The 12,547-nt window shown below is 41.1% G+C and overlaps 1 protein-coding gene and 1 long non-coding RNA gene across 5 annotated transcripts in view; one reads left to right on the forward strand and one right to left on the reverse strand.

Annotated features, from left to right (window-relative positions):
* Window positions 1-2,323: 2,323 nt before the first annotated feature.
* Window positions 2,324-8,940, reverse strand: LOC123477987 (uncharacterized). The gene is made up of 2 exons (XR_006653076.2): window positions 8,726-8,940; window positions 2,324-8,588 (listed from the first exon to the last, which is right to left on the reverse strand). It is a non-coding gene; the product is annotated as an uncharacterized lncRNA (long non-coding RNA).
* A 71-nt stretch (window positions 8,941-9,011) lies between these two features.
* The window catches only part of ZEB1 (zinc finger E-box binding homeobox 1), a 184,758-nt gene continuing 181,222 nt past the window's right edge, over window positions 9,012-12,547 (forward strand). For 2 of the 4 annotated variants that reach the window (XM_053922083.1, XM_053922084.1), the window contains exon 1: window positions 9,045-9,123. In XM_053922083.1, the coding sequence (XP_053778058.1) occupies window positions 9,066-9,123 (58 nt within the window). In that variant the 5' untranslated portion in view covers window positions 9,045-9,065. Of the gene's footprint in view, window positions 9,124-12,547 lie in introns of all 4 variants that reach the window. The other 2 variants (XM_053922085.1, XM_053922086.2) reach the window with 2 other exon arrangements.

Genomic DNA, 12,547 nt, shown 5'->3' on the forward strand with positions numbered 1-12,547 from the left:
CTAAAAACTGCCATTATTCATGTTTTTGAATAGATAAATGTGTTCACGATACACAATTTAAAAATATGAAGACATTAAGTACAAAGTTAGTCTCTCTCTCTCCTGTACTTCAACCTCCCAGAACTCCTCAAAGCAAACATTGCTACTGTGTGTCCTTCTACAGAGCGCCTATGTACTTACAAATGTACGTAATTGCTTGCATGTGTGTATATCTATATACACATATGTATATATGTATATCTACATTCATACATGTATACACACATGTATAGATATAGATATAGCTAACTATACACACTGATCTTCACCTTACCTTTTTTACCTGACTTTACTTTTTAACTTTGAGAGCTTTTCAAGTCAGCTGCTTAATTTATTTTAAATTACTGCATAATATTTGTAGGAACTCCTTTGGTTTACTGTTCAATTTATCTAATAGTCAAGTACACTTACTCAAGAATTCCAACATTGCTTATTAATTAATTAATTAATTAATTAATTAATTTTTAAAATCCTTACCCAAGGACATTGCTTTATTGCTTTTAGAGAGGGAGGGAGGGAGATAGGGAGAAGGGCAGAGAAGGAGAGAGAGACACACACACAATGATGCAATAGAGATACGTGAATTGGTTGCCTCCAATCCGCACGTGGACTGGGGATCTTATGATTGGAACACAACCCAGGCATGTGCCCTGATCGGGAATTGAACTGCAACCTTTCAGTTACCAGAAGATGCTTCAACCAAGCCACACCAGCTAGGGCAAAAATAGCTAAATTTTGCTAGCATATAAAAGGGATCCTTGCAGTTGATTGATTATTTCTTAAGAGCAAACAAGAATTTAAACTTACAAAGATTCTAAATACTATTAGATATTTAAAATATCCAATGACAAGCTTAATCAAAATCTAAATGAAGCACAAATTGTTCTTTCACTAATAAGGGAATTTTAAATAAACACACCCATACATGTTTTTTTGGTAATAGTAGGCAAGAAAGAACTTAAATAGGTCTCAGAATCCAGAGCTGGAATGATTATTGGTTTAATCCAGTATGGAATTTATTACATATTTATATATGTTCTTCATTAGTGCATTTAATTTGTTTGCCATGTACATATTTTAGAACTTTGAGCAATTCATATGTTTTCAATCAGTGTGAATAGCTACCAACTTTCAAAAAATTTTTAATCATGGTGAGACAAATCTCACATTTTTCTAGTGGTGTTATATACTAGGTGGGGCAAAAGTAGCTTTACACTTGTTTGTATGGAAAATAAAATGATAATAAATACTACAAGAATAAACTCGGTGTTTTGCATACTCACAACTATAAACCAGTTTTGCCACACCCTGTACTGGTGCAACTCTTTTCTAAAGCAAGCTAACTATGTATTTAAAAAGATACAACCATGTTCATTTCCACTGACTATATATATATAATTGCAGTTTTGAGGATATTTTCCCAGGAAATGATCAAGAATCAAAAAACACTATACTATAAGAATGTTTATCCTTCACAAAATAACAAGAAAAACTAAAATTAATTGAAATGTTCAACAATATGTAACTGCTTTAGTAAATTATGGTATAACAATCTGAGGAATATTAGTCAAGTAAAATAATTCAACTGTACAGGTCATGTGCCTATATAGGAAATGTGTGTGATATGTTAAGCGAAAACAGCATAAATCTAAATTATGTGTAGTTCTCATCTGTGTGGCAAAAACTAGGCATTATTTTAACTATATAAACTAAAATGTGAAAACAGATTGAATAATACTGATCTTGTATAATGTTACAGTGTACACATTTAAATGTCTTCTCATACTTCTTGCACAGCAGTAGGTCCTGAAACAAAGTGAAATAGATTCAGACAGATGCAGAGCTAAGAAATAGAGGTGCTGTCTGCATTATTTAAAGATGTCCCAAAACTCCTCGCTCTGAGGCCCGCCTGCTTTCCTACTCATGGATTCTGTGTGTGTGTGTAGAGGGGGTGTTGTTGGGTGATGGTAAATTTACTTCCTTACTATAAATTCCTATCTTTTTTTGCTTGGGCCAGTTTGTATTGGTGTCTGTTACAAACAAACCAAGAAACAAAACTAAGCCAGTTTGTCTTTTATGATCTTTAACTTGTATTTTTAAAAAGGCCTACATGCCATCTAGTTACAGTGCAAAAATTGCTAGTTATCCTAGGGCAGTAAGTTTACTTATTGTGTAGATAACTCCTTAGATAATATAGCTAATGTACAGCTACATTATTTCTAGACAATACAACAAATATTCCAACTAATGTTAAACATGTTAATATCATCTCTTCTTTTTGCCCTTTAATTAGTCTTTCCACCTATACCTGAAATGACATCCTCAGGGAGAAAAATGATCTTTTAGCCCTGAACAAAAAGGCATTGTATAGGCATTTCTAGTGGATTATGTTCTTAAGATCCAACTTTGATCACTGAGAATTTGCTTTTGTTTTTATTATCCATCATTCACTGTTTACCACATGCCAGGTATTATGTAAAACACTTCACATTCAAAATCTCATTTACTCTTCACAAAACCCCTGTGTAGGAATGATTCACAAATGGCAGGAACTTCCCCTCTTTTCCATAATTATTGAACATGTGTCCCATTAGGCATTGCTTTGGGGAGGAAATATAAAGATAAGTCAGACTAGGAGAGGAGACAGATGTAAAACATATTCAAAAGTGATAAAAGCTACAACTATGGTATGTAAAAGGTGCTCTGAAGGATGTGAGGGAATTACTAGCTATGTGGGGCTAGTTGTCTAATTTTCAAGATTCCTGATACTCCTGGAGAAGTGCTGAGGTAATCTGAAATCCAGGAAAAGAAAACTAATCTGCCCTCTTGGCAATAGAGTGTGGGGCAAAAGTAGGTTTACAGTTGTTTATATGGCGATTAATACAATAATAAATAACACAAGAATAAACTGTGTTTCATATACCCACAACAGTAAGCCTACTTTTGCCCCATCCCTTATACAAGTTAATCTGGAAGACAAATTAGAATCTGAATAGGGAGAATGTTAGCTTTTATGCATTAGTCTGGGGTAAACATAATAGTAGAAAAAATGTCAAGTATTAAAGAATATATTGGAGACTCTTTTAATATATTCATTCATTTATCATGTAATTTTCCGGCTTGCCATGTACTAAGGCAGTACTCGGGACATTGGAAAACCACTACAACAATGTATAACCAGAAACAATTTTACTAATATTGTAAATATTGGAAATACTATTTTATACTGCTTCAGTTTTAACAACAGTATTACATTACTTGTTAATATAATCTGGAAAGGCTGTTCTTCATCTGTGCTACATTTGCATAACCATATCTTTACCTGTATTGCTTTTCCTTGCTGAGTTATTCTTTTGAATATTATTCAAGAGAAAAAAAATCCTCTTAATGCTGGATGTTCTGCTCACTTTTTCTTTTCTGTCAGAGAACACTAACATCTTGCATACTCTGGATACTTGAGTTTTTAAAAGACCCTTTCATGGCTTACAACTGCTTTCACTATAAGGTCCCAAATTGTAAGCATCTTCATATGATGATTTTCTACCTATGCAGCCTCATCCAGATTTTAGATCAATTAGGGTAGGGGCCTCCATTCTACAAATAGTTAATGAATAATTACTATGTAATAGACTCCGACAAATTTCTAAGTATTTACCAGATTTTGCATATATACACATTAGAATGTGGGTATATATTTGGTCAATGAATGACATTTACATCACATTTAAACTTTAGTGTTATAATTAACAGAAGTATAATTCTTGGTGGATAATAAATATGGTAAAAAATACATTTTACCTCTGTATGTGTATTACTCAGGGACCTGGCAGGAAATAACCGACACACTCAAAGGGTAAATTGAAGACAGTCTGAGGAACAGACTATTTACAGAGATGTGTTTAGGCGTTATGGGAATCAATAAGGGATAACGTACCCAAGGACTCACAACAGGAGGTAGCCACTACCTTTCCTAGGCCTGAAAGGACTAATGGAAGAGGCAGTTTCTAAAGCTAGCCAAGACCTGTAGCCAAGGCAATAGGGCTGTCTGACCAGAGCCACCACCTTAGGTAGATAGGACTGAAGCTACTGCCAAAAGCCACAGACAAGCAGGAGGGAGTATGGGGGAAGGTAAAATAAGTATGTTGATTTCTCTTTCCTCCCTCTGATCATTTGGCAATGTCTCCAAATTGGCTGAAACCAAATATACAGAAACCAGAGGGTAAAGGAGCCTCGGTGATGCCCACAGAAATTGGCCTCGGAGGGCATGGAAAGACAGAGAATAACCAGCATAACATGAAAAAGCAAAATATTTTAGAGCTAGAACAATTCAAAAACCCTAACAAAAAGAGGAAAGGAATTGATCCAAACAGAGCTGTGTCAGAGCTGGGACAAAGAAAGATGGACGAGAATGATTAAACAGTAAAACAGTAGAGAGGGGTACAGTGTGTGATCTATTTATGTAAGTAGGATAAAAAAAGTGAGCAAAGAAATGAAAGCATTAAAGTATTAGGAGGGTCTGACCAGGGATCTTAAAGCTGTGGATTATTTGAACACAGGGTATGTCTCATCACCAACTTTTTATGTGAGTTTATGGTGAGACATTTAAAACCTGTTAATCACTGGAAATATTTTAAATATATACACTGCAAGGATTGAAGAGTGGCAGTGATTGTAACTAAAGACCTGTGGAATACAAAATGCCTGGACGATAGGTCAAAGAAACAGACATACTCTGTAAGAGAACCAATCAGCTGCTAAAAGAAGTTAAAATGCCAGAGAAAAGAAATACATGGAGAAAAAAGGGAGAAAAACAACAGTAGAAACCATATATCAGACCTCTGAAATCATGGTAAATAACTGAATTTCACTCAATACAAAATATGCATGTTGCTTTCTCTCTCTCTCCAGACTTCTGGCACCTCTGGGCTACACTGGAAGAGGAGGAGTTGTCTTGGCCACACATTAAATACACAAACACTAACAAAAACAAAATAATCTCATCATGTTTTAAGTAAATTTACGATTTTGTTTTGGGCCGCATGTGGCCCATGGACCGGGGGTTGGACACCCCTACACAAATTAACTACCTATAATTGTTTAGTATAGAAACAAATGCTATTCATGTTCATGTGTGATATTACTATTAGGAACTATAATCTATCTTCTGTGGAAGTAGCCTTTGAAAGCAATTTGTTTTATTGTGATTTTATGGAAAAGATTAATTTTACTTTTTAGATGTTCATTAACATCTTTCAAACCTCTATGTTTATAGTAACATTTCTCTATATTAGATATGTTCCTGAAAATCTGCCTCCCAAATAAGCTCTCTGTGTTAACATTTCACTGACTTATATTAAAAATAGGTGCCTTATTCCCAAGAGTGGGCAATACCATCTTGTGCTACAATAAATAATAAAATCACATGAAGGTCTGGTGAAAACATTTTCCCCTATTATTCCCTCCTGGGTTTTATTCATGGGTCCTAAAGACAACTGTCAATTTCTGCATCACTTTGTGGTCATGTTTCCTTCCTGGCTTGGTCATTGCAGAATTCGGTGAACTGCAGATAGTGAAATGAACATGGCCCTGTTTTGTCTCATTGTGAAACATGTATCCAGAGTCACTACTGAGCCAAGGATCAAGGATCAACTTTAGAGGATTCTAAGTTCTGTACCTTGATGGAAAACAGGTATCAAATTTATTCTTTTCCCTTCAAACCTCTAATATTAAAACCACATGTTAATATAATTAACTTAATTAATATTTTTATCCCTCCATGAAAATAATGAACTTTTTATTCTGATGAAGATTGTAGAATCATGAGTTTTACTTCCCAAATGTGCTCAGGAACTTTGGTACATGGAAATCATAGGCTTGATGTGGAACACCATGAAATATATATACTTTAAACTTAAAATAATTTTATGTCAAATTCTACTCTCATTTATACATTAATCTTATATGGAAAGCAAAGAGTAGGTGCAAAGGGTTCATGAAAAAATTACAGAAAGCAACTCAATATTGAAAATATTCGTCATTTACATTTTCCTGTAAATTTAGAAAAGATTACATCAATTCATTTTCAGAATACTTTGCCTTCGGTATATCCCAGTGCTCACTAGAAATGGTATTAATATTTAATTGACATTAAAAATAGCATATACTGAATGTATATTGTATGATGGAACTGCAATTATTAAAAAACCATCAATATAAGATAAATGTTAAAATTTTATTAGTATCCCCATCATGTTTAAATAAACCTAAATTTTAGTAAATTTATTCTGAAGGATTTTTCCAATTCTTTAGTTATATTTAAGAGAGAAGAACCATCACATATGCATCAGGTTTAAAGCAGCAATTTACTCTGACATTTACTTTTGTCTGCTTTCTTTCCAGTCTAGATTTCAATAATTTTGGAAACATTTACACTACACAAAATATATTAATCAAATATTCAATTTATAATATACATAATTATTATAAGATTTACAAAATTGAAATTTTGTATTAGAAGAGTTGGGATATCAATATTTCCTTAGCATATTTTAAAAATATGAGTGAGCAGAGTTATCATTTGGGGGAAATGATTATGGAGGATCTAAAACCAAGAGCAACTGTTTCAAAATAAATCAGGATATAAATGACAGTAAATGGCCTTTACATCCACGATTTCAACTGCTCCTAAGACCTAATGTGATAAAGGTAAACAATCCTTACTTTAAAGGTAAGAATAGATTCAGAAAAGGTCAACATAATTTATTTAAGAAATATTTACTTATTATGAGACTAGGTACACTGCTAGGTGCTAAGGTTGTAGATTTGAAGAAGAAAAAACAAACAAACAAAAGGTTATCTGTCCACATGGAATTAAATGTATCTGCCCCAAGCTCACTAAACTAATAAGCACTAAAGGAAGGAAGAAAATGACTTCTACTTGATTTGTCCCTTCACTTTGTCTCTGATTTCAAGGTAAGGCTGTACAATGAAGGAAACTTGGGAGGTACAGAACAGCGACTTCAGAAAGAGCAAACCAAATGGCATGTGTGATATTTCCTAAGTTTAAGAATAAGTAAAATGTGTGCCAGAGTTAGGAAGTATTTTTTTCCCTTCTGACTGGAAATTAGAGTAAGTATAGGAGTTGTGTGTGTTTGGGGCTGGGGGTGGTGTTAGCAAAGGATAAAGTCTACAATCTGATTCAGATGGCAACTGAAGAACATTATATGCTCTTAAAAGGGTAGGACACTTACCACTTAACCCAAGCAAAGCATGAGCAAGGTCCTGGTGCTGGCGCGCACATGCTCAGTTAACATGGTGCTGAGGAAAGTGTGATGATTCTAGTTTGGGCACTGAGGGTGAGAGTCGATATACAGACATACTATACAGCAAAGCATATTTACAGTCGCATTTCTGCACCAATAAATAATGCATTCGCTTCTCAAAATGCCAAAGTAAATGTGAGGGAGAAAATTTTCATCTATATTCAGGATTAAACTTTCCAATTTTAAATTACCAGACTGCAGCTGTAAATCTATTTCAGTTGAAAGGTTTGAAAAGATTATTAATGAATCTTCTAAAATTCTGGAGCGCGTTCAAAAGATTATTTTAACATAATGAGGAATCCCGTCACAGGTATGGCGATTTTTTTGAGCACCTACTGTGTGACAGCATTGTGCTGGGCGACTGTGTTATTTCTAATAATCCATATGGCACATTTCAATTTTCTCAATAATTCTTACATTAATTTATAACCACATTATTTTAAATACAGCTCATTTGTTCCATAAAGTTGGTCCCAGACACTTCTCCATTGGAAAGGAGGTGGGGGGAGGGGAAAGCCAAGTGCTACCGACTACTTAAGACTCAACTTCTTTGGTATTTGTGCTATTATCTACACTGCCTTTAAGAAATTCCCCAAACTTATACGAAGTCAGAGACTCGAGATAAAAATCAGCAATCTGTCTCAAGGACCACATTTGTCAGTCGTGCTTCTTGCCTTAAAGTCCTATACAGCAATAACTGCCCATTTAGGTAGTAATTCGTGGCCTGTTTACTCCTTCACTCGGAATCTTGATGCCTGTGATCTCGCGGGTCGACTGTTGTAAGAGGGAAGCCGGCAGGAGCTCGGAGAGCAGGGCGGCCGGGCGGGGCCGGGCCGAGGTGACGGCAGGTGAGCCCGGCGCGGAGGAGGAAGTGAGACAGAGACAGTGTGGGTATTACTCATCGCGCTTTACCGCGGAGGTAGCTCGCAAGCGGAACTTCTCGCCTCTCCGGTCCAGCTGAAGTTCTCCGTGAAGTCACGCCCCGACTCGGCTTGCTGGGGGGAAAACCGAGCGTCTGTGTAAGGGCAGGGAGCGAGGACGGCGGGGTCAGGTAGCCTGTCTCGTGACGTCGCGTGTCCTCGTCGTCAGTGGCTGAGCTTCCCAAATCAGTCCCTCGCTGTTCCTCAAACCTGCCCTTCCCCAAATCCTGGGAACTTGCCGGGGAGCCCCGAGCACGACCCCAGGGTGCAGGGAGCGGACGAGCGCCGCGTGGGAGCGCAGCTCAGCCTTGAGGAAGAGGGAAAATAGGTTGCTCAGGTTACTCTGAGGGCACAGGGTCCCGAGAACTAGCCAGACCCAAACGAGCACCAGCTGCGGCGGGTGTGGCCAGTTGAGACAGAACGGCGCGGAGCCTCCTACTTTACCTTTCTCGCTCTGACAGCCTGTTGCCCTTCTGACCGCATCCCCACCGTTTCCCAATGTCCCCTTCCCCATCCCAGGACACCTGAGGGAAACTTTTCCCTCGGCCCTCGATTCAAACTCAGCTGTTTCCACGGTTGCCGCAAACCGTCCCCTCCCTAGCAACAAGGTTCCGGCCGTAGAGCGAGCGGCTCTAGGTGTAAGGAAGGTGATGTCGTAAAGCCGCGAGTGTCGTAAACCAGGTGCGGTGGGGAGGGGGGAGGGGTGGAGGCGGAGGGGTGGGGGGGGAAGGGGGGAGGGAGGGGGAGGAGGTGACTCGAGCATTTAGACTCAAGCGAGAGGATCATGGCGGATGGCCCCAGGTGTAAGCGCAGAAAGCAGGCGAACCCGCGGCGCAATAACGGTGAGTGGCGGAGGGGACCGGGGAGCGGCGGAGTCAGGGGGAGCCGGGCAGCCGGGGCGCCCCGAGGGTGAGGGGGCGAGCCGGGCTGGGGGCGGCCGGGGCAGGGACGGGCAAAGTGGAGTGGGAAAGTAGAAAGTAGTGCTCTCTGCCCCCCTCAGCTGCCGGAGCCGCGCCGCGGCCGCTCGCTCTCCCTGAACCGTTATGTCTCTTACCTGGTCTCTCTCCGCCTAGCGGTTCCTGCCGCCTCTGCCGCCTCCCTGGACCGTTAGCCGCTGCCTCCGCATCCCCGGCTCTGGGCGGGCGGGCGGGACGCGGCATTCACTTTTCTGGTCTCGGGTGGAGCGGCTGTTGCTTCTTTTCGCACTTTTCCCCACTCTTCTGGCCCTCGCGCCTCCCCGCTACCCCTCCTCTCAGCCCCCTTCGCCGTATTTCCCCCCAGCGCCGGGCTCCCCGGAGCGGGGAACTAACTTGTGCCGTTCCTGGCTGTGCAAAGTGGCTTCCGCGCGCCGCGGCCCCGGCCCGCGCTGTCGCTCGGGGCCCCGCGGCTCGGGCCGGGCGGGCGCGCGGCGGTGGGACGCGGCAGCCGGGTTGCGTGTCGCCCGTGCGCGCGTGTGCGCGGGCGCCCGTGGGGCGCGCCGCGGGCGGACCGGGCTCGGCCGGCGGCGGTAAAGTTGTGACCAGCCGGCGCGCTCGCGGAGTGGGGATTAGCCGCGGAGGCGCGGGTCCCTAAGTGCCCCTCCTCCCCCGCCCCGCGGCCAGCGCGCCCTGGGCCGCAGAGGCGAGCCCCGCGAGTGAGGTCCACGTCCTGTGGGGCGCTGGTGGGGCGGCAGTGGGCGCCTGCTTGCTGCTGGGGGCGATCTGTGGATGGCGGCGAGCTGGGCAGCGGGTGTGTTTGTAGAGTTGTTACCTGGTTAGAGACAGGCGAAGCACCACAGACAGAGCACCCTCCCCGGGGAGGACTCCTGCTCCGCGCTGGGATGGGGCTGTGTGCGTACGCCTCTCTTTTTCTCTTTCGGTTTTTGGGGAAGTTGTTACCTGGCCTGGACGCTCGGAGCGCTGAAGCCGGATAATGGAGCTTGGATGGCGCTCACGGTCTCGGGTGGAAGGGGATGGGGGAGGGGGCGGGAGGACTGACCGACGCGCGCGGGTCGGCTGCTCTTGCTGCAGCTGCAGCTGCAACGTTTATTGATTTGTGCTGATGTGCGGGGAAATACACACCCCTCGGCTTGAGAGTTCTAAATAAATAAATAAATAAGCGACCGAGCGAGCAAGACCCGAACATGTGGTTGTTGTTGCACAGTGGCCTTTTCCAGTTTGGAGAGACGTTGTAAGTTGATTGTATTTCTGCTTATCTCGGGGGCGATTCTGTGCTTTCTCTCCCTCCTGTTCAGCGGTGAAATGTCTGCTGATTGTTATTGTCTGGACAGTTCCTGTGGTGAGAGGGGCGAGACTTGTCCGCCCGGGGGCGGCGTGAGCGCTCGGAGAGGCCCCCGCCCGCCAGCCGGGTACCTGTTTGTATAATAATGGGCGGCAACGGCTCTGCTGCCGGCTGCGGCCCAGGCTATATAAGGAATTACACGTACATTTCGGACCGAGGGGCTCGTCTGGGTTTCTGCGTTATTTTTAAAATGAGTTTTTGAGAATAGGGAAACAAATGCACCTATATTGGGATCTCTGTATCTTCCAAAAAAATTAAGGAAATATGTGTTTAAGTAAAAACTCTCTCGCGCTCCCCCTGCCCCACCCCCCGCTCCTGGGCTCCCTTTCTCCCTCCCCTCTCGGATGCGAAACGCGAGGTTTTGTAACCTTTCCTGGCAATTTTAGATTTTGTGTGGGATTTCCTGTCTAGAAGCAGATACGAAGATTTTATGCTGTTTCAAGACGTTTCCTTCTAATCGTAAACATATTTTTAATATATTTGAGCCTTCGACATTAAAATCACTGCTTTCTTGAATGCTTTTGGTTATTGAAATAAACATTTTTAAAAGCGTCTATCAGTTACAATTGATAACTAATATTTGGTATCTTCATTATGGAGAGATGACTTGTTACAGCAAGGAGCGGAGCAGAGGCTATTGCAATTTTAATTTCCTGTTTTAGCGTCAAATAGTGTGTGTTCTATATTGAGCTGTTCCGCTGTTGCTGATGTGGCTTTATGAAAGGTAAGTTGGTTCGGAAAGGGCTGTTCGCTTTATACCTTATGTAAAATGTTCATCGCCATAGAAAGGGGCTTTTCTTGTTGCTGACGACATATGTGTGACATGTGAGCCTGAGCCACCCAGCGTCTGTGCAGCTGCTGTAAACATGTTTACCTGAACAGGAAAGAATGGATTTTTCTCCTAAAGATCCTGTGATACGAATATTACACCCATAAGGCATATCAACAGATGACTTAAGGGGGGAAATCTATCCTGAAAGGTACTTGAAATCAACAGGAAAAAGGTTCTCGGTCGCTGCAGCAAATGGCAACTTGTGCAGGTAGAAAAAAGATGGTGTTTAGTTTTCTCCTGCATGTATGTCAGCCCCCTCCTGTCTGCTGCTTTCATTCTCAAGGGAGGGATTTATTTACCACGTTTGCTGTCAGTGTTTTTCCTTTGTGTTTAATATTAGGAAAACAGATTTGGGGCTGTTTAGCACAGAATGTCTTGTCTGCAGTATGCATTACTCTGGGAAAACAAAAGGTGTTTAAGATAGCACTGTACTACTACAGGTATCTTCCATTTTCATCACTTTTGGCTCTGTCTTTGTATTCCTTTTTGTTCTCAAATACATTTCATTGCTGCTGATTACCACCATGCTATTTGATTAAACCTTAAAATTTGCAAATTAAAAATGAAGTTATATGCCATTGTGTGGTGAAACCTCAGGGTAGGTGCTGGTTATTTCTTAGCAACGCAATCGTATTTAAGTTGCAGTTGTTTATTGGAGAGAATTGCTTGGAAAAATGGGAACTCTGAATTCTTTTTGAATGAAGAAATAAATGCTGTATCCAGTGGCATTTAGTCATAGAGATACTTTGTGCTGTAATTTATATATAAATAATTTTTTCATTTTAAAATAAGATTTGCATATTTAACTGATGTGCTTCTAGTAAAATACTTTAATTTCCTTTCTAGAATATATCTGCAGAGTAACTGGAGAATCAAGTAATGTAACTTGACAGGGGTAAACCAGTTAAGCTAGGTGTGGCCAAAGCAACAAACCTTACCTGGTAACTTTATGGTAATGATAGTCATCTATGAAGGAGTGGTATTAGAATTGCTTAAATAGATTTTTATCATTTATGATGCAATGCTTTGTTGTATTTAAAAAATTGTCTTCTCATTTTTTACTTCTAATCTCTGTGGTATTCTTATGTATTTATTTATTTATTTATTTGAGAAATGGACTGTAGCTACTAATGACTACATGCTGATGAATTCAC

Source organism: Desmodus rotundus, chromosome 4 (genome assembly GCF_022682495.2).
Source record: "Desmodus rotundus isolate HL8 chromosome 4, HLdesRot8A.1, whole genome shotgun sequence".
Classification (NCBI taxonomy): domain Eukaryota; kingdom Metazoa; phylum Chordata; class Mammalia; order Chiroptera; family Phyllostomidae; genus Desmodus; species Desmodus rotundus.